Source organism: Panthera onca, chromosome B1 (assembly GCF_046562875.1).
Source record: "Panthera onca isolate mPanOnc1 chromosome B1, mPanOnc1 haplotype 2, whole genome shotgun sequence".
In the NCBI taxonomy this organism is placed as follows: domain Eukaryota; kingdom Metazoa; phylum Chordata; class Mammalia; order Carnivora; family Felidae; genus Panthera; species Panthera onca.
This window is the reverse complement of record NC_138342.1, coordinates 21,369,260-21,392,022: the sequence shown is the minus strand read 5'-3', so window position 1 is coordinate 21,392,022 and position 22,763 is coordinate 21,369,260. Positions and strand designations below refer to the sequence as shown.

Sequence of the window (22,763 nt, the reverse complement as noted above, 5' to 3'; positions counted from 1 at the left end):
AGATTGGAGAAGTCAAAGGGAGGCTGGGGAGGTCAGTTATGGGGGCTTTAACAGTTCTCCACGTGAGAGATGAGGGTCTCGTGGACTAGGGGTCCAGCAGAGAAGGACAGATGGGGAGAAGTGGAAAACTTGGGCAGAAATGTATCCTCAACCTGAGAAACAAGACAATTTGGTTAAGTCCCAGAGAGCAGGGTAGTGGGCAGGGCTGTGGCAGTTAGGAATCTTTTCTGCCTCTTGGCAGAGCAGTGAGGGCTGGAGAATACTGCTTGGAGATGGGGTAAAGGTGGACCCTCAAGAGGGGTAGATCCCAATTAGGTGCTAAGGAATCGGACGGGCACACTGCGGGCCGGAGAAATACGGTCAAAGTCAGTGACGTGAAAGCTACGACGACGTACTCTGAGCACAGGTGAGGCGTAGTCTGAGAAGATATAAGAAACTAAAATACGGGGACTCTAATTCACAGTGCTTTCGTTAGGGTTAAGATGCAAGAGGGAGAAAACCCCAGACAACATTGGCTTAATAAAATAAATTGATTTTTCTTTCTCACATAAATGAAGTGTAAAGGTAAGTAGTCCAGGACTGACTGGTGTATAGATTCTGAGACCATCAGGGATCCAGATTCCTTTTAGTCCCTTGTTCTGCTACACCCGACCACTCCCCTCAGAGTACAAGATGGCTGCTCCAGCTCCAGGGATCACATCTTCACCCTAGCCAGGATGGAAGGGAAAGAAAAGGGCATGTTTGCTCTCCGGAAAATACTTCTCAGGAGCTGCGCATTCATTTCTGCCTACATCCTATTGGCCAGAACCTTGTCATAGAGCCACACCTAGCTGCAGAGGAGGCTGGAAAACATTGCATTAATTCTAGACAGCCATGTACCCCATTAAAAATTGGGGATCCAATTACTATATAAAAGGGGGGAAAGGGAAGCAGTCTCTGGTCCATCCAGCAGTTCGTGACCGTAATTTGTCAGTTAAACACCATTATCTCTTTAAGTAGAGTTCCTATCAAGCAATGAGGAAAACATTACGACCACAATAAATATCCTGCCTGGAATGTTCTTCTCCCCTGGAGACATGAGACTCATTCCCTCAATTCATTCGGACATCTGCTCAAATGCCACACCTCTGAAAGGCCTCTGATCACCTGTCCCTCTCAGTCCCCTCCTCTGGCTTTGTTTTTTTCCTCACGGCACTTATCACTGTCTGACATCAAGTACTCTGCTTATTTATGTGTTTATTGTGTGTCCCCTGCTAGACTGAGAGCTCAGTGAAGGGAGCTCACTGCTGTGAATGGACACCTTCATGGTTCCCGCCGAAGTAGAAGTTCAGTAAGCTTTGTTGATTGGATAAAGAAATGGGCAGAGCACGTAAGCAATTCATAAAGGACCTCGGCTTATCTAAGATTTATGTAAATAACAAAAGAGGAAACACAACTGGTAAGTAAACCCAGGGAAAACAGGGAGCATCTCTGCAAATTTGCACCTTTTCTAAAGGACATGCAAATTAAAACAAAGATGGGCCACCCGGGGGGCTCAGTCTCTGAGGCACCCAACTTCAGCTCAGGTCATGATCTCATGGTTCACGAGTTCGAGCCCCACGTCGCGTTCTGTGCTGACAGCTCGGAGCCTGGAGTCGGCTTCGGATTCTGTCTCCCTCTCTCTTTCTCTCTGCTCCTCTCCTGCTTGCCCTCAGTCTCTCTCAAAAATAAATAAACGTTAAAAATAAATAAATAAAATAAAGCAGCAAAGCCATGCAAATTCCAACAACAATGAGGTGCCTTTTTCAATTATTAGCAAAAGGAAAATGCTACCCAATACTATCAAATGCTGATAAAAGTGTAAGAAGCCAGCCTTACAATAAACAGCAGCCTTACAAATGAGTGCTGTCTTTCGGGAAGTGATTTGCCCAGGCCTCGGGCTACCAGTCCCTGGAGGGGGTGCCCTCTGCATTGGCAGCTCCAGGGGCCAGAAGTGCCAGCGAATCCTGCATGATTGCTGCCCTTGGAGCTGGCTGATGTCATCCCCGATGTCACCGACATACATCAAATGCCACAAAAATACGTGTGTAAGTGTGTAAAAACAGAAGGCTAGGGGCACCTGAGTGGCTCAGTCGGTTAAGTGCCCAGCTCTTGGTTTTGGCTTTCGGCTCAGGGCATGATCTCAGAGTTTTGTGAGTTCGAGCCCCACGTCAGCCTCTGCTGCTGGCCAGGAGCCTGCCTGGGATCCTCGATCCCCTGCCCCTCCCCCACTAGTGTTGCCGCTGTCTCTCTCAAAATAAATAAACTTAAAAAAAAAAAAGCAGAGGGCTAAAAATAATAACCAAATATCCAACTGTATGGAAATATCTTAGTAAGTTGGAGTATATGTTCTTTTTTTTCAAATGTTTTATTTATTTTTGAGAGAGAGTGAACTAGGGAGGTGCAGAGAGGGAAGGAACAGAGGATGGAAAGCAGGCTCCTCACCGACAGCACAGAGCCCGACCTGGGGCTCGAACTCACAAACCATGAGATCATGACCCAAGCTGACGTCTGACGCTTAACCCGCTGAGCAACCCAGGCGCCCCTGGAATATATGTTCTTAATGAAAGAACCGACATCCCCTAACCTAACACTGGAGAGCTAACTCATGATAATGAAATAATACTAGGTAAAAAAGATGAATACATAAAATAGTATGTATGTAAACCCTTTGTAAATTCTCTGGGTAATGGGGTCATAGATTTTTTTTTTTTTTTTTTTACTTTCTTCTCATTTAACTGTTTAAAAAGTAAACACATTTTTTCAGAATGTATATCTCTCATTTTCCAAATTGTCATTAAAACTACATGCTCAGGGGCACCTGGGCGGCTCAGTCGGTTGAGCGTCCGACTTCGGCTCAGGTCATGATCTCACACTCCGTGAGTTCCAGTCCCGCGTCGGGCTCTGTGCTGACAGCTCGGAGCCTGGAGCCCGCTTCAGAGTCTGTGTCTCCCCCTCTCTCTGCCCCTCCCCTGCTCATGCTCTGTCTCTCTCTGTCTCAAAAATAAATAAAAACATTAAAAAAAAATTAAAAAAAAAACTACATGCTCAGAAAGGGGTAAGTGGGATGAATGCCATACATAGAGGATGATTCCAAATTTGCTTTTCAAAAGATGTGTTTTGAGGAAAAGGCTAGAAAAATCTCCGCCTAACCGTGAACAAATGTTACCTAGAGGCGGTGGCCTTCAGGAAGCTTTAAAAAAAAATTTTTTTTTAATGTTTATTTATTTTTGAGAGCATGAGCGGAGGGCGGTGCAGAGAGAGAGGGAGAGAGAGGATCTGAAGCGGGCCCCGAACTGACAGCGGAGAGCCCGATGCGTAGCTTGAACTCACACACTGTGAGATCACGACCTGAGTCAAAGTTGGACGTTCAACCGACGGAGCCACCCAGGCGCCCTGGGGACGCTTTTAATGTTCCTGTCGATATGAAATATGATAAATGTTATTAGTAATTGCTGGACCTTCCTGAAATGCCGAGCACTCCCCTGGATGCTTTACACACACTGTGACAGGTACTGTCCCAGCCGTCCTCTGACCTGGGGGCTACCACTGTGAAGCCATTTGCCAGGTGAGGAAACAAAGTGTGAGAGAGGCAAAGCAACTTGCCCAACCCAGCTGTGGCTTGCCAAGCAACTGCCTCATCCAACAGACATGAGGCGGCTGCCTTCATCAGAAAGGAGCCACTGGGATTTCCCCAAGGGATGGCCAGAGGTCGAGGACCTTGGGGGGGGGGCGGGGTGGATACATGCGTTCTGGGGGGGGGGGGGGGGAGTAGGGGTGTGCCACCATATCAGCGTGTCCACCCCTAGAGTGACCCAGAGCCGTCCTCCAGTTCCAGAAGCCTGGACGGTTAGAGGAAGTACAAGAAGGAAAGCTTAGCAGGCAGCAGTCTGGCTGTTTGGGAAGAGAGTGACGAGTAAGAAATTGAGAGAGGGCCACATTCAGAGCAGCAGCGTGGGGGGAGAATTGCAGAGCAGAGCCACGAGAACGTTAAGAAGCGTCAGCCCGCCCTGTGAACTGGGTGCCCCCGCAACAAACCTGTTATGGACCATGGACTCCGGACTGTGTCTGCGAAAGTGGCACAGCACTGAGAGTGAATCATGCCGGGACCTGAAATTCACGATAATTCTGCGTATCTCCGTTGCTTTACAAAATTTGTAACGACCATGGGATTGGTGTGACGATGAGGGGGAAAAAAAACACACGTACATTTTTGGTGTGTGTGTGTTTGAGAACAATTCTTCCTTAATATTGAGAACGGGTTAGGGATATCGCTTCTCGGCCTTTTGGCTAAGATCAAGTGGAGAATGGGTTAGGGAGCAGCCACCCATTTCTTTACCTAAGAACCAGGTGAGGCTGCTCGAGTTGTGGCTTTCTAGGATTTGCCAGAGGAGAGAGTCCCCGTGACCCCAAGGGCTTCGTGGGGTGCAGGAGACAGCCAGGCTCAGGCCACCCGGGGGTGCGTGCCTTGGAGAAGAGGGGCACTTAAACTATTTCAACTCAATTTAGCACATTACTATCGATTCGCCTAGAACTATGCCCGATCACGGGATAGACTCCGAGGTAAGAAGGGCACTCCCATTTTGCCCAGTTTATTATCACCTGTCTCCCACAGCAGACTGAGGATTTCACGAGCACAGGGTCCCCGCTAACTTTGCTCGTGGCTCGTTCCCCTGCGGCCGCGATCACGGGGGTAAACAGAGCACCCCGAGAGTTGATCTGATCCACTAATGGTGAGGCATTGTTCTAAGTGCTTTCCACGTATTTTGTTTATGGGTAGCATTATGGTAGGCTTATGTTGTCCCCATTTTATAGATGAGCAAGCTGAGGCTCAGAAAGGTTAGGTAATTTGTTCATGTTCCACAGCTGGCCAATGGCGAAGGCCAGGCTTGGGCTCCTGTAGTCTGACGCCTGTGCTCACGCTCTTAATGGCTTCCAGGGAGCTGCCCGAGAGGTGACCCTGAGATCACTGGCCTCCAAATCCCCAGGGATAAAAAAGCAGATTCCCAGGTCTTGGGCTGGAGGGTCAGAATCCCTGGGAGGGAAGCCCGGAAATCCTCATTTTTTTTTTAAAGCACTAACCTAGGTGTTTCAGATGTGCACTAATGTTTGTAAAGGACAGCACGCAGATGTGCCACACTCACTCCTTGTGGGTTTACAATTATCTCTAGCACCCACCCTCCTACACTCCACCCTCACTTCCTGCCAACCCCTGAGCCAAATTGGAATAGAGAGGAAAGGAGGGAGGAAGGAAGGAAGGAAGGAAGGCAGAATGGAAGGGAAGAAAAGCAAGAAGGAAGGACGGAAGGAAGGAAGGCAGGCAAGAAGGCAGGAAAGAAGGGGGGAGGGAGGGAGGAAGGAAAGAAGGAAAGGAGGAAGGGAGGAAGGAAGTTAGTTCAGGGCAGGTCAGCCCAAGCCCGCTGCTCTCCTGCCCTTGGACTTGCTGAAGCACACTCCTCCCACCGCCAGAACAGCTGCCGATGGAGGGGAGGTACCTCAGCAGGAGCCTCCTCTGTGGCTGCCGATGTCTGCCCTGTTGAAGTGGCTGAACAGCCAGCTGCCGGGAACAAGGGTGGAATTTAGCTGTTGCCGGGGCTCAACACCTGAATGTTTCTCCCGCCCCAGATCAGGACGGCACTGCACTGGGCCCCCACCTAGGGGGCAGGGTCCACATCCTGGAAAGATTCAGCCAACAGGACGCGTGGCAGGAAGGAGGAGCAGAGACGAGGGTCCTGGCAACACATGGGTTGCGTGACCCTAGGATAACAAAGAAGGTTCCAAGCTGCAGGAAGTAGAGTGGGGATGGGGTTGCGGGGTCCAGGCGCGGGTATCCAGCACTGGTTTTCACGAGCAACTCACGTAGCCACTCTGAGTCTGTTTCCTCCTGCATAGAAGGAAAATAACAACTATGATCTGATGGCTATTAATATTGTGATCTGTGATTTGGTGAACACTTTTAGTGTGCCAGGCCTTGACATTGCCTTAAGGCAGTCAGTTTTCATAACAAATATCTATGAAGCCATTCTGATCCCCATTTGACAGAAGGGAGTGAGTCTTAGGTTAAGAAACTTGCCTGGTAGTTCCCAGCACATGACCCGTGGAGCCCAGATTTGATTCCTGGTCTGTCTGATGCCAAGGCCTATCCTCTTAATAACCACTGATAGCTTCTCCAACCTTCCTCCCACTTCTAGGGTCCGTGATCATAGTTTCAAAGAAAACAGGCGCCACTCTGTCTTCCCAGCCCACAGCCTGAGCCTCCCCAGCAAAAATGCCAGTTAGTTCATCCGCGTCCAGCAAAGATGTGCGTAGCTGTCCACTGAGAGCCCCGTCAGCACACAAGGGCCCCGCAGACATCTAACAAATAGAATGGATCTCAGCCCAGCCAAGTGGCGTGTCCAAAACACAGGTCTCACAGCTGTCATCTGCTTCCTCAAAGGTCTGAACCAAGGAGACCATCTGTAGGGTGGATATGGAGGGGCTTTCAAGGGCTACAGGGCATCGAAGAAAACCCAGACACCCAGGCTGGTCTTCCTCTCTAACCTTAGCTTTCACTGTTTGCCTCCCACTCACTCCTACTGTTGCCTGTTCCCCAAAGGGGCCACGCTTATTTCCACCACAGGGCCTTTGCACTTACCGTGACCTCTGCCAAAAATACTGTTCTTCCTGCCTAGAAGAAGCCACTCTCCCCAGATCTTCCCAGGCTTCCTCCTCCTTGTCTTCCAGGTCTCAGATCGTGTCCTCTCTCTCGGGAGGTCTTTCCTGACCACTTCATCTAAATCAGCACCCCCAATCCATTCCTCTCCATTACATCTTCTGGCTTTACTCCCTTCATGGTGCTTAACACTATCTGAAAGAATCTTGTTCATTCCTTGCTCATGTGTTTAGAAAGGGCCTGGCAGATGGTTGACTCAACGAGTATGTGCCGAATGAATGGACCACCGAATAAATGAATGAACGGAAAACCTTCCTTACTTTTTTTGTACTAAGGATCCAGAAACCTATATCTAAAAACACCCCTCTCCTTTCGGTTAACAAGGGCAGAGATGGCAAGAAATAACACTGTGGTTGGTAACAACAGCCATGGGACAGTTATATCTACACACATTGCCGGGCATGGTTCCAAAGCTAAAAAGGCACTAATTGCTTTTATATAAGGAGGTAAAAACACAGTCCCTCCGTGTCCTTTAGTCCCGACGACGCTCTGCATTATCGTATCTGTTACCGTGTTAATTGTTCCTGTCTCACACAGCCAGTCCGGGCTTTATTCTGCATACGTCTGGGTTGGTGACAGGTTCCTGCACAGAGGAGAGAGGTGCCGGGGAAGCGTGTGTGTTTGTGTGTGTGTGTCTGTGCAAGTGTGTTCGTGTGTGCACAAGGGTGTGTGAGAGCAGTGACACTCTGGGAAGGGTTAACTCACAGTCAGGCTATCTGTGCTCGGGGCCCCAAGACTGGCCCGGGAACGGGAGGGGTGGGCTCGGAAGGTGGAGCTGGCTTGGCTCACAAGAGCTGCCTTTTCCAAGACAGGAGTGCAGATGCTCGCCCAGCTGGACCGAGCGTGGTGAGCGCACGTCGCCTTCAGGAATGGCTGGAAAAGCCCGCACCTGGAGACCCCTCCCTCCCTGTCCCTCCACGGCAGGTCGCATTTGGTCTCTCCGGTCATCAGAGGAATGAGCAATTCCCCGGCTCGCGGCACTTGGAGAACAGCAGGCAAGGATGGATGTGGTCGACAGCCTTCTCGTGAATGGGAGCAACATCACCCCTCCCTGTGAGCTGGGAATCGAAAATGAGACGCTCTTCTGCTTGGATCAGCCCCATTCTTCCAAAGGTAGGTGTCGGACCCTGTTATTTTCATTCGGAAAACGATTGAGCTCAGGGAGAAATCAGCAAAGGCGAGGCTGAGAGAGAAAATGTAACAAAGTCCTCGGGAGACAAGGCTGGGGAAAGTCGTGCGTTCACAAGTTTGGATAACGCATCAAGAAGCAGAACTGAGTCAAATACCCTTACGGTTCCCCAGGGGAGAGTTGCGTTGGAGGTATAGGACTCGGGGGTGGGGGTGTGGGGGGCAAATCCAAGGAAGGAGGAGCCGAAGTGTAATAAGAAAGGGGCACAAGGGGCGAAGCTGGAACTTACCAGCATCACAGAAAAGGTGCTCTGGCAGTCCAGCTGTCACCTTTTCTTGGGGTGGGGGGGGGGGGGGGATCCGGCGTGAAAAAGTGATGAAAGTAAAATAACGCTTAGCAGCTAGGAAAGGAAGCAATCACCATGCACTGGGGAAGCTTTGTTCCGAAGAAAAAGTGGTTCCCGGAGAGATTCTTTAACAAAACCAACATTTTAGAAGCCACTGAATCCCTGTGGGCTCCTCACTTGGTTTCTGCAAAACGTTGTCAAGTACAGGAATAGTCGGGTTCAAGGAGGTGCACCCTTGCAAGAAAACGAAAAATCCGCAAGAAATCACCGTTGGTGTCGTGGGCTATGGATTTAACATTCTGCTCCCATAACCTCCGCCCGCCCCTCTGTCTCGTCCCTGTTGCTCCGTGCAGAGTGGCAGCTGGCTGTGCAGATCCTCCTGTATTCCTTGATATTCCTGCTCAGCGTGCTGGGAAACACCCTGGTCATCACGGTGCTGATTCGGAACAAGAGGATGAGAACTGTCACCAACATCTTTCTGCTCTCCCTGGCCGTCAGCGACCTCATGCTCTGCCTCTTCTGCATGCCCTTCAACCTCATCCCCAACCTGCTCAAGGATTTCATCTTCGGGAGTGCTGTTTGCAAGACTACCACCTACTTCATGGGTGAGTTGCTGCCGGTGACTATTTCTGGAGCTCGCCCCAGACCCCACTGGGCCCCAGACCTTCCCAACCGTCGCCCCCACCGCCCCCACTGCTCCCCGACAGCCTCAGCAGAGGAGTCCTGCTGAGTGCAAAAAAACCCCCAAAACACCTGGCTGTGTGGGGCTGAGCGCAGGGGTGCAGGCACTGGCTTTCAGGCAGGTCCGTCCTCGTGCGTGCCCAGGACTCAGTCCCCAGTTGTACGTTTCAGGGGTCAGTTTCTCAGGGTGGAATAAGTTGTTAAGAAACCACAGAAGAGGTGGGGTTTGCTTGCTTCGGCTAGAGAGAAAGAGGCACTCGTGAGGCTCAGTCCCTTCCTGGAAGCCGTTGGTCGTATTCCAGGGCGCTGCCCAACCCGAGGCGCAGTTTTCGGGGTGGTGGTTGGAGGGCGGGGGGTGGAGGGTTCTTTCTACTGTTGCTCCTGCCTTCCCAGGGAACAGGGGCTACTGTGAACACCAGTTTCTTTCCGGCTCTAGATTCCTGTGTCGGGACTTACTTCCCAGCCTGGTCCCCCAGGGGCTGGGACCATCTCAGGCAGAGAGGGAGAGCGGCCTCTGGCACTAAATGAGGAGTTGATTTTGCTCCCAGAGCCTGTGGGTCGTTAAGCTCACCCTGACTGGCTGGGATAGGCAGCCCTCTGCCTTTGCCAATCAAAATGATGCCGATGACAAAGAAAAATCACAAGGGCTGATGTTTTTGAGCCCTTTCTATGCACCAGATGTTGTACTAAGTGCTTTTTTACTCCCACGATCCTATCTCCCGACCACCCTGTGAAATCTAAGATGCTTATTCTTCCCCGCCTCACCGAGGGAACAGAAGCACAGAGAGGTTAATAATGCGCCCAGGGACACACAGGTGGTAAAGCACAGAGCAGAGATTTGAACCTAGATCGGTAGCCGCCACCGTGGTGCGTGAGTACTCTGACTCAGTTTGCCAGCTGCCGTGGCTCTCTTGAGGCCGAACAAAGATGTCTCTCCGTCCCCTGTCTCCCTGTCTGCCAGACTGTCGCGTTCCTACCCACTCTGAGGACTAGTTGAGGGGAGGAGGAGGCCGGGAAGTGAGGGAGGGTCGTTTTTTGTTCTGACCTAAGCCTTGCAAAATGTGCGGAGCTGAGCTGAGCTGAGCTGGGCCAGGGCAGTAATGACCGGAAAGCTTTCAAAGCCTTTATTTCTCCCAATTGACGAAGCGGGATCTAACCCTGACCGAACGATGATGAATTACTGATCTGTGTGCCACGGACAAACAACCAAGAAAGTGTCAGTCCTTGTCCAAGAACTCTGAAAAGAAAAATGGACTTTCCAGTGAAAGGGATCATTATGAAACAATGAAGCGGTAATAATTACTAGCATCTCGTGGCGCTTTCAGCTTTCCAGGCCCATCCATGTGTATCTTAACGATAATATGATTTAAGACTCTTAACCAGGGTCTGTGAAAGGAGATTTAAAACAAGCGCTCGTGTGATTGCGCAGTATAGTGAATGTGCTAAATGCCACAGACGTGCCTGCTTGAAAATGGTTATGTGAATTTCACCCCCCCCCAAAATGTTTTTTTTTTTTTATTTTTGGGACAGAGAGAGACAGAGCATGAACGGGGGAGGGGCAGAGAGAGAGGGAGACACAGAATCGGAAACAGGCTCCAGGCTCCGAGCCATCAGCCCAGAGCCTGACGCGGGGCTCGAACTCACGGACCGCGAGATCGTGACCTGGCTGAAGTCGGACGCTTAACCGACTGCGCCACCCAGGCGCACCAAAATGTTTTTAAAAATAGCTAAAATGGAAAGCACGATAATTCTGAAAGTGTTTGCAACATCGTAATGGTTGTGTTGGATTTCTAGATCTGGTGATTTCTATTCTTCCCTTGATTTTGTGTTCTCCTCAATACTATTCCTAACAGTTAACATTCATTAATCGCCTAAAATGCAGTCAAAAAAAAAAAAAAAAAAAAAAAAAAAAAAAGGAGAAGAAAGAGAAAGAAAAGAAAAAGGAAAGAGTGCTTGCCTGGTAGGAGGTTTATAATAACGGTGGGCTCATTATCCAGACCCTGACTCCGGGGACTTTGGAACTACACTCTATAGCCTAAATGTCATCAATTCCTTGGGGTGATGTCCAGGAAAACACAGTATTCCCATCTCAGAACATGAGTTTTTATTTAATGGCTTTTGGGTTGCAGATTCCTTCAAGTCTCTAAGGAACCCTGGAGGTAGTCCCCCCCCAAAAAAGAATATTTTTATATATAGTTGCAGAGAATTTATTTATATCCCTAAAAGGCCCAGGCTAAGAGTCTGTTCTCCCAAGCTTAGATTAATTCTAAGGTTTAAGAAATCATGGTAACGATAATCAGAAAAATTGACAGAATCCATGGATGAATCATGAAAGGGAATTTTAAGGGGAGAGGACATGATAATAAGTATACACACACAAAATACAAAAATTAAAGAAAATTAAGGGGTTTTTTGACTCTGCCTAAGAACATTTTAAAGAAGGTGTTTTGGTGTCTTTCTCACTGATGACGCATGCTCCTTCTGCAAAATACAGGAAAGCAAAACAGAACGGGAAGGGAAGCTCTCGTCCTCCCACACGCAGCAACCCTTAGTTACGGTGTGGAATCTCCCCCTTCGTGTTTTTCCACTAGGTGTTTTTTCCACAAACTACTTCTTAAAGTGTATAACATTGCATTCTTAAAAACCGTCTGTGCTAGAAATTTTCAGAAAGTTGTAATGCCTCCAGCTCAGACCCCAGTGACCTTTCAGGGTCACAGTCCTTACAAATCTGGGTTATTAGGTCAACCTAACCTCAGGTTATGCTCAAAATTAGAGCTTTTCTGTGGCTGAGTCCAACACCTCTTCTGTGGGATAGGAACATAGTCCTTCCCCGTGGTTATTAATTAGCCTAAGCAGGAAGGAGGTTGTAATCAAAGTTCAATGAACTTACCTAAAATTCGGAAAGAAGATGTATTTGTAAGTAGATTTCTTTAACTGCCTTAAATCCTTTTTGAAACGAAACTGAGAATAAGTGATTTTTAAAAATATATACATACATTTGAGTCTGCACATACTCAGTGCTGTCCCTTGATATGAAACCCGTGCAGAGCAGATAACGTGCAAATAAACTCTGGATTTCAGCGCCATCGTAACTGACTTCTTTGTTCCTTTCCCAGGCACTTCGGTGAGCGTATCCACCTTTAATCTGGTGGCCATATCTCTGGAAAGATACGGTGCAATCTGCAAACCCTTACAGTCCCGGGTCTGGCAGACAAAATCGCATGCTTTGAAGGTGATCGCCACTACCTGGTGCCTCTCCTTTACCATCATGACCCCGTACCCAATTTATAGCAACCTGGTGCCTTTTACCAAAAATAACAACCAGACCGCAAACATGTGCCGCTTCCTACTGCCGAATGATATGATGCAGCAGTCCTGGTAAGGCGGTGTGTTTGTTTGTGTGACACAACTCGTTAGAGCTCGCGGTTTTAATAAAAACCGGAATGTGTCGTCCAGGGTGGCTGGGGGATCAGTTTCCTGGAGACCCGGAGAAGGATTATTCTAACTTCCTTTTAGGATGCTAGTGATACCAAACACCTAGCGTTCTGTTTTAAATGCCATGCATATATTAATTTAATTCATCCTCTCAAAACCCTATAGGGTAGGTACTATTCTTTTTTTTTTTTTAATTTTTTTTTTTAACGTTTATTTATTTTTGAGACAGAGAGAGACAGAGCATGAACAGGGGAGGGTCAGAGAGAGGGAGACACAGAATCGGACACAGGCTCCAGGCTCTGAGCTGTCAGCACAGAGCCCGATGCAGGGCTCGAACTCACGGACCGTGAGATCATGACCTGAGCCGAAGTCAGACGCTTAACCGACCGAGCCACCCAGGTGCCCCAAGGGTAGGTACTATTCTTGTCCCTATGGGCATGGAGACATGGAGAGGTGAAGTGAGTCATTCAAGGTCACAAAACTAGAAGATACAGAGCCTCTCTGCTTACCCGCTCTGCACAATGCCTCTGGATGGTCTGGGTGGGGGTGGGGGGGCGGAGTTGGCTAGAGGATTGGGAGGGCTATGATTTTCTTTTCTTTTCTAAGTTTTTAATTTTAAACTTTTTAAATGTTTATTTATTTATTTTTGAGAGAGAGAATGTGCATGCGCTAGGGCAAGCCGGGAGGAACAGAGAGAGAGGGAGACACAGAATCCGAAGCAGGCACCAGGCCCTCAGCGCAGAGCCCGACGCGTGGCTCAAACTCATGAACTGTGAGATCATGACCTGAGCCGAAGTCGGACGCTTAACCGAGTGAGCCACCCATGATTTTTAAAACCTGAAGTTAAGGATGCCTGGGTGGCTCAGTCGGTTAAGCGGGCGACTTCGGCTCAGGTCATGATCTCACGATCCGTGAGTTCGAGCCCCGCGTCGGGCTCTGTGCTGACAGCTCAGAGCCCGGAGCCTGCTTCGGATTCTGTGTCTCCCTCTCTCTCTGCCCCTCCCGTTCATGCTCTGTCTCTCTCTGTCTCAAAAATAAATAAACGTTAAAAAAAAATTTATTAAAAAAATAAATAAATGAAACCTGAAGTTAAAGCAGAGAATGACTCCCAAATCCCATGTGGTTTTTTTTAGAGCTGCTGTTATGGTGCTTGAACAGAACACCTCACTAGAAATAAACAGGCAAGGGGCACCTGGGTGGCTCAGTTGGTTGAGTGTCCAACTTTGGCTCCAGTCATGATCTCGTTGTTCCCGAGTTTGAGTCCTATGTGGAGCTCTGTTGTGACAGCTTGGAGCCGGGAGCCTGCTTTAGATTCGGTCTCTCTCTCTCTCTCTCTCTGCCCCTCCTCAACTCATGCTCTGTCTCTCTCTCTCTCAAAAATAAACATTAAAAAAAAAGAAACAGGCGAGATTCTAATATCTCCTTCTTTGCTTCCTAGCTGACTGACGTTGGACAAGTTCAAGTAACCTCTCTGAGGTTCAGGTTCCTTATGTATACAAGGATTTAATAATATAGATTTTTTTTTTTTTATCTACCTCATTGGGTGGCTGTAAGATTCGAATGAGAGTATATGTATAAAATGTCATAAAATATCTTAAAAGTCTCACAAATGCAGGGTATTACGTTTACTAATACCAAGCATGTTTTAGAATCAGGGAACCCGATATCCAAAACTGGCTCAAAACTGAGATAACCTCTGCTTTCTCTGCCTTCCTTTTTTCATTTCACCCAAGTAACGCACGCACACACACACACACACACACACACACACAGAATTACGTTGCAAATGAGAGAAACATTTCCAAGACTTGAAAAGGAATCTTATCAAAACATGTCCAATTGAAATGAGAAATGGCCCAGCCACCGTGAGCCTCTGACAATTTTATGGCCTAATCGTGTAACCTTACACATGCCAGAGTGCAAAAAAATGATTTAGGGGCCAGACTCATAAAGGAGGCTATGGTGCTTCAGGAATCAAACATGTTTACAGAGAGCATAGCTCTGTCCCACCAGGCACTAGAATAAGTGTGTTGCCAGGCCAGGCATCAGAAGCCGCCCGAATACTGTATTTTGCAAAACCTAAGAGGTTTTCCATCATTCCTACCTATGCATTTAATGATTCTGCTGTTACGGGGAGCTTGCATGACTTCAGCTCAGGTCATGATCTCATGGTTCGTGAGTTCAAGCCCCTCACTGGGCTCTGTGCTAACAGCACGGAGCACCGAGCCTGCTTTGTATTCTGTATCTCTCTCTCTCTCTCTCTCTCTCTCTCTCTCTGCCTCTCCCCCACTCACATTCTGTCTGTCTCTCTCAAAAATAAATAAACATGTTTTTAATTTAATAAAAAAATTTTAAAGAATTGATTCTGTTGTGATAAAGTCAACGAATAGTCTATCGTGATGCTTAAGAGCACAGGTTCTAGAATCATATTACTTGGGTTCAAATTCCACCTTTGCCACTAGCTGCGTGACTTTGGACAAATTATTTAATCTCTATACACCTCAGTTTCCTCACCTAAGGTATTATGAAAACAGTACCTACCTCAAACATTCTTATGGGAGTTAAATCTAATTATATATACATATATATGTATATATGTACACATATGTGTGCATATATACATATATACATGTACATATGTGTACATATATACATGTATACATGTATATATGTATACACATATATACACATATATATATGTATATGTAACTTATGTAATATTATATACATTATATACATATATGCATATACATATATGTGCGTGTATATACGTATATACACATATACGTATATACGTATATACACATATACACATATATGTATATACACATATACACATATATACACATATGTGTATATGTAATGTATGTAATATTATATACATAACACTTAGCTTAGTGTGTAGCATGGTTAAGTCCTCCATAAATGTAAGCTCTTGTCAATGTTTATTGGTATTTTTGGTAATAGCTACATTGAGATCGTTCACATACTCTTTGTCGTTGTTAAGTTCTTCTTGGTTTTGCCTGAAGGCTTGTTTCAGGCACAGAATTACACCAACCCTTTCCAACTTAACTAGTCCTTCGTAAAAGACTTTATCTGAAAAAAAGGAAAGACGTAAACAACTTTGAATGACTGAACCACCAGACATGGAATTTCTAAGGCGATTAAATACTAGTAATTAATGTGTTTGCTCAGATCAGTTAAAATGGAGATGAACCCTATTTATCCCATCTGAGTTTGAAATACTGAAGTTGATGGTTATTGAATTTCTTTTTATTTTATTAGGCACACGTTCCTGTTACTCATCCTCTTTCTTATTCCCGGAATCGTGATGATGGTGGCCTATGGATTAATCTCTCTGGAACTTTACCAAGGAATAAAATTTGATGCTATCCAGAAGAAGTCTGCTAGGGGTAACTATCTTTTAGCTGTATATTTATGCCAAAATATCACAAAAGCGTGTTGCTCGTAGCATAGATACACCGAGGGTGTACGTTGGCGATTTTTGAAAGTATTCTTAGGGGACTCTGTGTCATGAGGCACAGTCAATGAGACCTAGTGTCCTTATTTCCTCATCTGTGAAATGGAGAAACTGACATAATACACACATACCCGATTATCAGCTGAGGGCCCGTGTGTCCCACACTCACTGCACTGTTATATTCAAATGGACCCCTTCAGGGGCGCCTGGGTGGCGCAGTCAGTTAAACGTCCGACTTCAGCCAGGTCACGATCTCACGGTCCGTGAGTTCGAGCCCCGTGTCAGGCTCTGGGCTGATGGCTCGGAGCCTGGAGCCTGTTTCCGATTCTGTGTCTCCCTCTCTCTCTGTCCCTCCCCCGTTCATGCTCTGTCTCTCTCTGTCCCACAAATAAATAAAAAAACGTTGAAAAAAAAAATTAAAAAAAAAAAAAAAATCAAATGGACCCCTTCAGCAACTGAAGTGGATTGTAATTCCCCCATCCTCTCTTCCCTTTCTTTTTCAGTTATGTATTTATTGAGAGAGAGAGAGAGAGAGAACTAGCAGGGGAGGGGCAGAGAGAGAGGGAGAGAGAGAATCCCAGCCAGTCTCCACACTGTCAGTGCAGTACCTGAGGTGGGGCTCGATCTCACAAACTGAGATCATGACTTGAGCTGAAATCAAGAGTCCAACACTTAACTGACAGAGCCACCCAGGCGCCTCTCTCCTCCCTCTTTGTCACATTACAATTGCCACAAGGCCTCGCTTCCTCCCCGCTCATTACAATCTGCTATCCACTAAAATGTATGCCGACACCCTTGTTGACATAACTTCTTGCCCTTCTCCCTCTACCCCTTCAGTCAACTCTTTGATCGTGTGTGTAACTTACGTGTCTCTATAGCTTCTTTGGTTTTTGTTGATTTCTGCTCATTATCCAGGTTTCTCAGCAAATGCACTGTGGAGGCTTCCCCAGCAGGCGAGACCCTTTCCCCTTAGGGTCTGGAGAAAGGGAGGAAAAAGTGTGCAGATTCGTGCACTCATAATTTTTTTATCCTTACAATTGACATGCATGAAATATTATTCTGTGATTATATACTATGCATATAATAGATGATGTGTTATTGTATTAGTTTTAAGTAGCTTTTCTTTCTTAAAAAAAAATGTTTATTGATTTTTTGAGAGAGAGAGACAGAACACGAGCAGGGGAGGGGCAGAGAGAGAGGGAGACACAGAATCCCAAGCAGGCTCCAGGCTCCGAGCTGTCAGCACAGAGCCCGAGGCAGGGCTTGACTTCATGAGCCAGGAGATCATGACCTGAGCGGAAGCCGGACACTTAGCCAACTGAGCCACCGGGTGCCCCTAAGTAGCTTTTCGTTTGAAGGAAAGGACTACTATGGATGGCTACTTACCCTCACCGTGAGGGCCCAAGGGTGCCTGCCCAGCTCTTCCGTTCAAGTCTGCTTTGAGCCCCTTGATGGAGGGGGCGGGGCTCCCGCGCCCTCTGTCCCGCGTGACCCATCCCCAACAGTAAGTGATGTCGCTTGCCCTCCGCCCCTCCCCAGAAAGGAAACCGAGCAGCAGCAGCAGCGGCAGGTACGAGGATAGCGACGGCTGTTACCTACAGAAGCCCAGACCCCGCACCCGGCTGGAGCTGCAGCAGCTGTCCAGCAGCGGGGGCGGCAGCAGAGTCAACCGCGTCAGGAGCAGCAGCTCGGCGGCCAACCTAATGGCCAAGAAGAGGGTGATTCGCATGCTCATGGTCATCGTGGTCCTCTTCTTCTTGTGCTGGATGCCCATCTTCAGCGCCAACGCCTGGCGGGCCTATGACACGGCCTCAGCCGAGCGCCGCCTCTCCGGGACCCCCATTTCCTTCATCCTCCTGCTGTCCTACACCTCGTCCTGCGTCAACCCCATCATCTACTGCTTCATGAACAAACGGTTCCGCCTCGGCTTCATGGCCACCTTCCCCTGCTGCCCCAACCCTGGTCCCCCAGGGGTGAGAGGGGAGGTGGGAGAGGAGGAGGAAGGCAGGACCACGGGGGCCTCCCTGTCCAGGTATTCCTACAGCCACATGAGCACCTCTGCCCCACCCCCGTGAGCTGTCCCCAGCGCCAGTGCCTCCGCAGGAGGGGGTGGAGGGGGGAGATGACAAGGAGGGTTCCATTTCCAGTGGGAATTGTTCACTGTCTGCTTTTCATCCTTCATCCGGGGTCCAGGGGAAGTCGACGCAGGCTGGGGCCCACATTCGGTTTCTGGGCAACTGGAGGCAGGAGATGTTCAGTGAACATTCAGTGAACATCAGAAAAACCTCAACAGGCCGGTAACAGGAGTCCAGCAAGGCTCGTGTTACAAATGCAACTGCCAAACACACGTTCAAAATGGCGATGCGGACCCTACTTAAGCTCTAGAAGTCTCCAGAACATCCAAGGTGAGCGAGCTCTCACTCCCCATAGGGACACACTTCTATGCTCTGCCTCATCTGCCCACGCAGGACTGTGGAGGCTGCTGTCCTCCCCCCGGAGAGTCTACGGCTCACATACTGTACCCAACCGTCTCACCACCATCACAAAAGGTAACATGAAACAGAGACTCTTCTGGCCAACAGCCTGGCTCTTTCTTTTTGAGGTTGGTGAAGGACATTCAGAGACACAACCTTACGCTATCACTGTCATCAAAACAGCAAACGGATTGTTGTCTAAAAGATGGAATTTGGAATTTATGTCTCTAAAAAAGAAAAGGGGTGTGTGGCAAATAGCTGGATGGAGTGCTATCCTCCCATAGTGAATATTTAAGAGCCAGAAGGTACATAGACATTTTTTTTGCTACTTTAATGGCCTGTATTATATTGAACCCCGTGGCTTCTTTGCCTCAGCTTGATTTCCCATATTCATCTGGCATTTCCTCCCTTCCAGAAAGACTCCAGGTACAAAGGTGAGTTGTGACCGATGTGTTCCTGTCCAAGGGAGGAAACAGAAACATGTATAGTCAGTCCCAGAATAAACACTGGCATGCTTGGACTCCATTCTCAAATAGCTTTGCGTGTCAAATCTGTCTGTGCCATCAAATACAATCTGTGCATTTGTTAATAATTGTATTAATTTTATGTATAAGTATAAAGCAAACATATAAGTATGCTCTTCACATAGAAGTATGTTCTTTGGTGTTTAAAATAAGAAAAAACGAGTAGGAATGGATGTTGGAATTCAGTCATTATTATCATTCTACATTCCTGCACAACAGCTGGTTTCATGTGAACTTTTCTGTGCAAAATTAGGATTGAAACCTCTCTCCTCTAATTTAGAAATCTCAATTAAAATGAGACATGAGCTATAAATTTAGATAGCGGTAAGTGCATTTCTAGAATAGAACCTATCAATCTAGTCCGCAAGCACTTCTTTTTCTTTCTTTCTTTCTTTTTCAGGGTAACATTGTCTTGACTGTTTAAATATATTGACACAGACATTTTTGACAGAAACAACTGTACATATCAATGTAGGAATGAAAAAGGAAGAAGGAAGGAAGAAGGGAAGGAAAGAAAGAAGGAAGAAAGGAAGGAAGGAAGGAAAGAAGGAAGAAAGGAAAAAAGGAAGGAAGGAAGAAGGGAAAGAAGAAAGGAAAGAAAGAGAAAAAGGAAGGGAGGGAGGAAGGAAGAAGGGAAGGAAGGAAAGAAGGAAGAAGGGAAAGAAGGAAGGAAGAAGGGAAAGAAGAAAAAGAAAGAAGGAAAGAAAGAAAGAAAGAAAGAAAAAAGAAGGGAAGGAGGGAGGAAGGAAGGAAGGAAAGAAAGAAGGAAGGAAAGAAGGAAGGAAGGAAGGAAGGAAGGAAGGAAGGAAGGAAGGAAGGAAGGTTGAGGACATGACTATTTATGATGGGGGACTTTTCAAGCCAGATGTTAGTTTTTCTATTTCTGAGACTGCAACGTAATGTTAATATTTATAACCAGTCATCTCAAATATTTCAAGGTAAAAATTCAACCGATTAAAGCAAGTCCTGCTACATGATAAAAGAAGTAAGAAATGAAATTGTCTCCATCATTTAAGTAAATTCTACAAAATCTACAGTTTTGCTGCCAGAGGAATAAGCCTTCCCCTCTGACTATGCGAGCATGTAAATAAAGATAAATCAGCCTCTCTCCCTTTTGAAGGAACTTCTGGAAGTTCCAAAAGTGTATTAACCTTAAAATAGGGCTGCCAGATTTAGCAAATAAAAATACAGGATGTCCAGTTAAATTCTAATTTCAAATAAACAACGAATAATTTTTTTTTAGCATGAGTATGTCCCATGCACTAACATACATCCTGTATTTTATCTGGCAACCCTGCTTTAAAATAATTTAAAAAGTACATAAAAATATAACTGTTTTCCCAGATATAGGACAGTAATATGCCTCTGTTCACTAAATTTATTGGAAGGTCTTTAACTTAATGGAAGCTTTTTTTTTTTTTAAGAGGAAAAATGCTATTAACTTTCAGGATCTCTGTCTGACCTTTGGGAACGGTACTATCAACAGGCTGATTTTACTTAAACATTTTTAGGGGCTCCTGGGTGGCTCAGTTGGTTAAGCATCCAACTTTGGCTCAGGTCATGATCTCACGGTTCGTGAGTTCAAGCCCCGAGTCAGGCTTTGTGCCGAAGGCTCGGAGCCTGGAGCCTGCTTTCGGTTCTGTGTCTCCTTTCCTCTCTGCCCCTCCCCTGCTCACTCTCTCTCTCTCTCTTCCAAAACTAAATAAACATTAAAAAAATTTTTTTTAAATAAAAAAACATTTTTATTAACATAAAGCTGTTCTAGTACATTGTTGAGTCAACTGCCTTTATTTCATGCTGAATTGGACTACTAATTTGAATTTGAAGTCAAGTGGCCTGTATGGTTGAGAAAATAGGTTCACCAAGTTCCTGGTATTTTCTAGTGTTTTCAGGTAGCTTCCGCTCATCACCAGAATGGTAAATTACAACTTGCGCGCTGGAACGTGTCTTCGATCTTTACTCAGCCCGTGTGTCCCAGTGGCTTCTCGTGCCCTGGTTACTGCGGTAACCTGTCACGCTAAACTAGCAGTGGTGAATGCACAATGCATATATCTACGTGCTGGTCACGCATGCTGGTGTGTGCTTAACACGTATCCCCTCCCTTTAGTTAAAATATAATCACGAGGCACGTGGCAATAGCTATTGAACCTCCGCTGCAATGCCTTCCAGTGTTTTGCCCAGCACTCTGCCTGCTGGGAGTGCCCAATAAATGTTACAGCCGACCTCTGCCCTGCTCCCAGGGTTAGCTGAACCCTCTCTCTATCCACAGCAGTGATTCGCAGCAAGGGGGCATATTCCTGGGGGAGCATCAGAATTTCTAGAGGGCTTTTTCCAACTCGATATGGATCCTCTCCCAAGAGTTGGCTGTGTGAGTATTTGCTGCCATCTCTCGCTTCCCTTTGCTCTTTTCCTGGGTGCGTGTGTGCGCACAATTGGGAGATGTTTACTAGTGGGAGGTCGTCGTGCCTGTGAACAGTGCCAGACGAGGATTTTTTTTTTCAAAAGGGCCAAGCAAACGGACAAATGCTGTATGATTCCATTCATGTGAAGTATCTGAAGTGGTCAAAAATCACAGAAACGGAGAGTGGAAAGCTGGTGACCCAGGGCTGGGGGAGCGAGGAGGGGGAATTTCGGCATTCAGCAAGCGTAGAGTTTTAGTGTTGCAAGAGGAAAAGTTCTAGAGACTGTTGCACAACAGCGTGAAACTACTTCACAATACTGAATGGTACACTTAAAAATGGCTACGATGTGGGGCAGCGTGGGTGGCTCCGTCCGTTAAGCATCTGATTCTTGATTTCTGCCCAGGTCGTGATCCTATGGTTCGTGGGTTCAAGGCCCGCATTGGGCTCTATGCTGACAGCTCAGAGCATGCTTGGGATTCCCTCTCATCCTCTCTCTCCGCCCCTCCCTCACGCACACGCGTGCTCTGGCTCTCACTCTCTCGAAAAAAAAGTCAGCTTAAAAAAAATAAATGAAAATGGTTACGATGGTCGATTTAACATCACGCGTTTTTTTGCAAACTGGAAAAGTGGGGGGGGGGGCAACTACTGGTCTCTCACATCCCTTGATTTTGCTCCTCTCTGTCCTCATTCACTTTGAGGGGACGAGTAAAGAACCATCACAACAATCCTGATGCCTATGCCCAAGTCCCCGGCTCACTCATTAAGGCTGTTGACATTATGAGCGCCCACCTGACGCCCTTAGCTGTTCGCTCCCTCCACTGCCGTCCTGTACGAAGCCTGTGACAGCATCTCTGCTGCAACCAAGGCGCTCCTTCCTCTGCTTCCTTGATTGGATGTGTCTGGTCCCTCTGGCTTCCTAGCCACCCTCAAGCGGAACATCGGTTCCAGATTTCCTAAACCAGCTCCCACCGCAAAGGCCAGCAGTGTCTTACCCTACTCTTACAAGCCCAGCCCAGGAGGAATTCTAGCTCCTCCTTCTTTCTCGCCCAGGAAGAGAAGTCAGACAAGCAGAGATCACCCAGCACCCGGCATTGCCCAGAGCACATACAGGTGCTCGTAAGTGTTCGGGGGGAATGAATGGAGGAGTGAACGAACGAATGCATTTGAAGGGAGTTGTTCGTGGATGCTAGTTCTTTCCCGGCTGTTGGGAGGTGGGGGGAGCACTTTGCACTGAGTGTGCGGTCCTGCTTGGCAGAGGATGTGGCTGACGGGCAGCCACACGCGTATGGCCAATCCCGCTTTCAAGCTCGGGGACCGTAACACCTCCTTTGAGGGTAAAGCGGAGGTACTCTGGACCCCAAGTCCAGAAGCCTGCGTCCCAGTCGTAGCCCTCTTGCTTACTTGCTGTGCAGCTCCAGGCAAGTCACAACCCCCTCTCTGGGTATCGGTGCAAAATGCGAGGTCGTCGATCCCTCTCTGAGACTGTGTGACTCGGTGGCTCAGAATGTGCGATGTTCTTTCATTATCCCACACCTGCTCTTTGGTTTCATTGGCTTCCCCG

At 47.3% G+C, this 22,763-nt stretch overlaps 1 protein-coding gene and 1 long non-coding RNA gene across 2 annotated transcripts; one reads left to right on the top strand and one right to left on the bottom strand.

Annotated features, from left to right (window-relative positions):
* Positions 1-6,956: 6,956 nt before the first annotated feature.
* On the top strand, positions 6,957-17,987 carry CCKAR (cholecystokinin A receptor). Its single transcript, XM_060655292.3, has 5 exons — positions 6,957-7,843; positions 8,559-8,810; positions 12,003-12,264; positions 15,607-15,734; positions 17,342-17,987. Exons 1-5 carry the CDS (start codon positions 7,732-7,734, stop codon positions 17,875-17,877), a joined length of 1,290 nt encoding a protein of 429 aa, XP_060511275.1. The 5' UTR covers positions 6,957-7,731; the 3' UTR covers positions 17,878-17,987.
* LOC132692632 (uncharacterized) lies at positions 15,262-17,268 on the bottom strand. The gene is made up of 3 exons (XR_009616478.1): positions 17,189-17,268; positions 16,669-16,778; positions 15,262-15,417 (listed from the first exon to the last, which is right to left on the bottom strand). It is a non-coding gene; the product is annotated as an uncharacterized LOC132692632 (long non-coding RNA).
* Positions 17,988-22,763: the final 4,776 nt, after the last annotated feature.

Bases quoted from the DNA above. Each gene is read 5' to 3' on its own strand.
- CCKAR (XM_060655292.3), top strand. From the start codon at position 7,732: ATGGATGTGGTCGACAGCCTTCTCGTGAATGGGAGCAACATCACCCCT. The intron at 8,811-12,002 runs GTGAGTTGCTGC...TTCCTTTCCCAG, and splicing joins GACTACCACCTACTTCATGG to GCACTTCGGTGAGCGTATCC. The intron at 15,735-17,341 runs GTAACTATCTTT...GCCCCTCCCCAG, and splicing joins CCAGAAGAAGTCTGCTAGGG to AAAGGAAACCGAGCAGCAGC.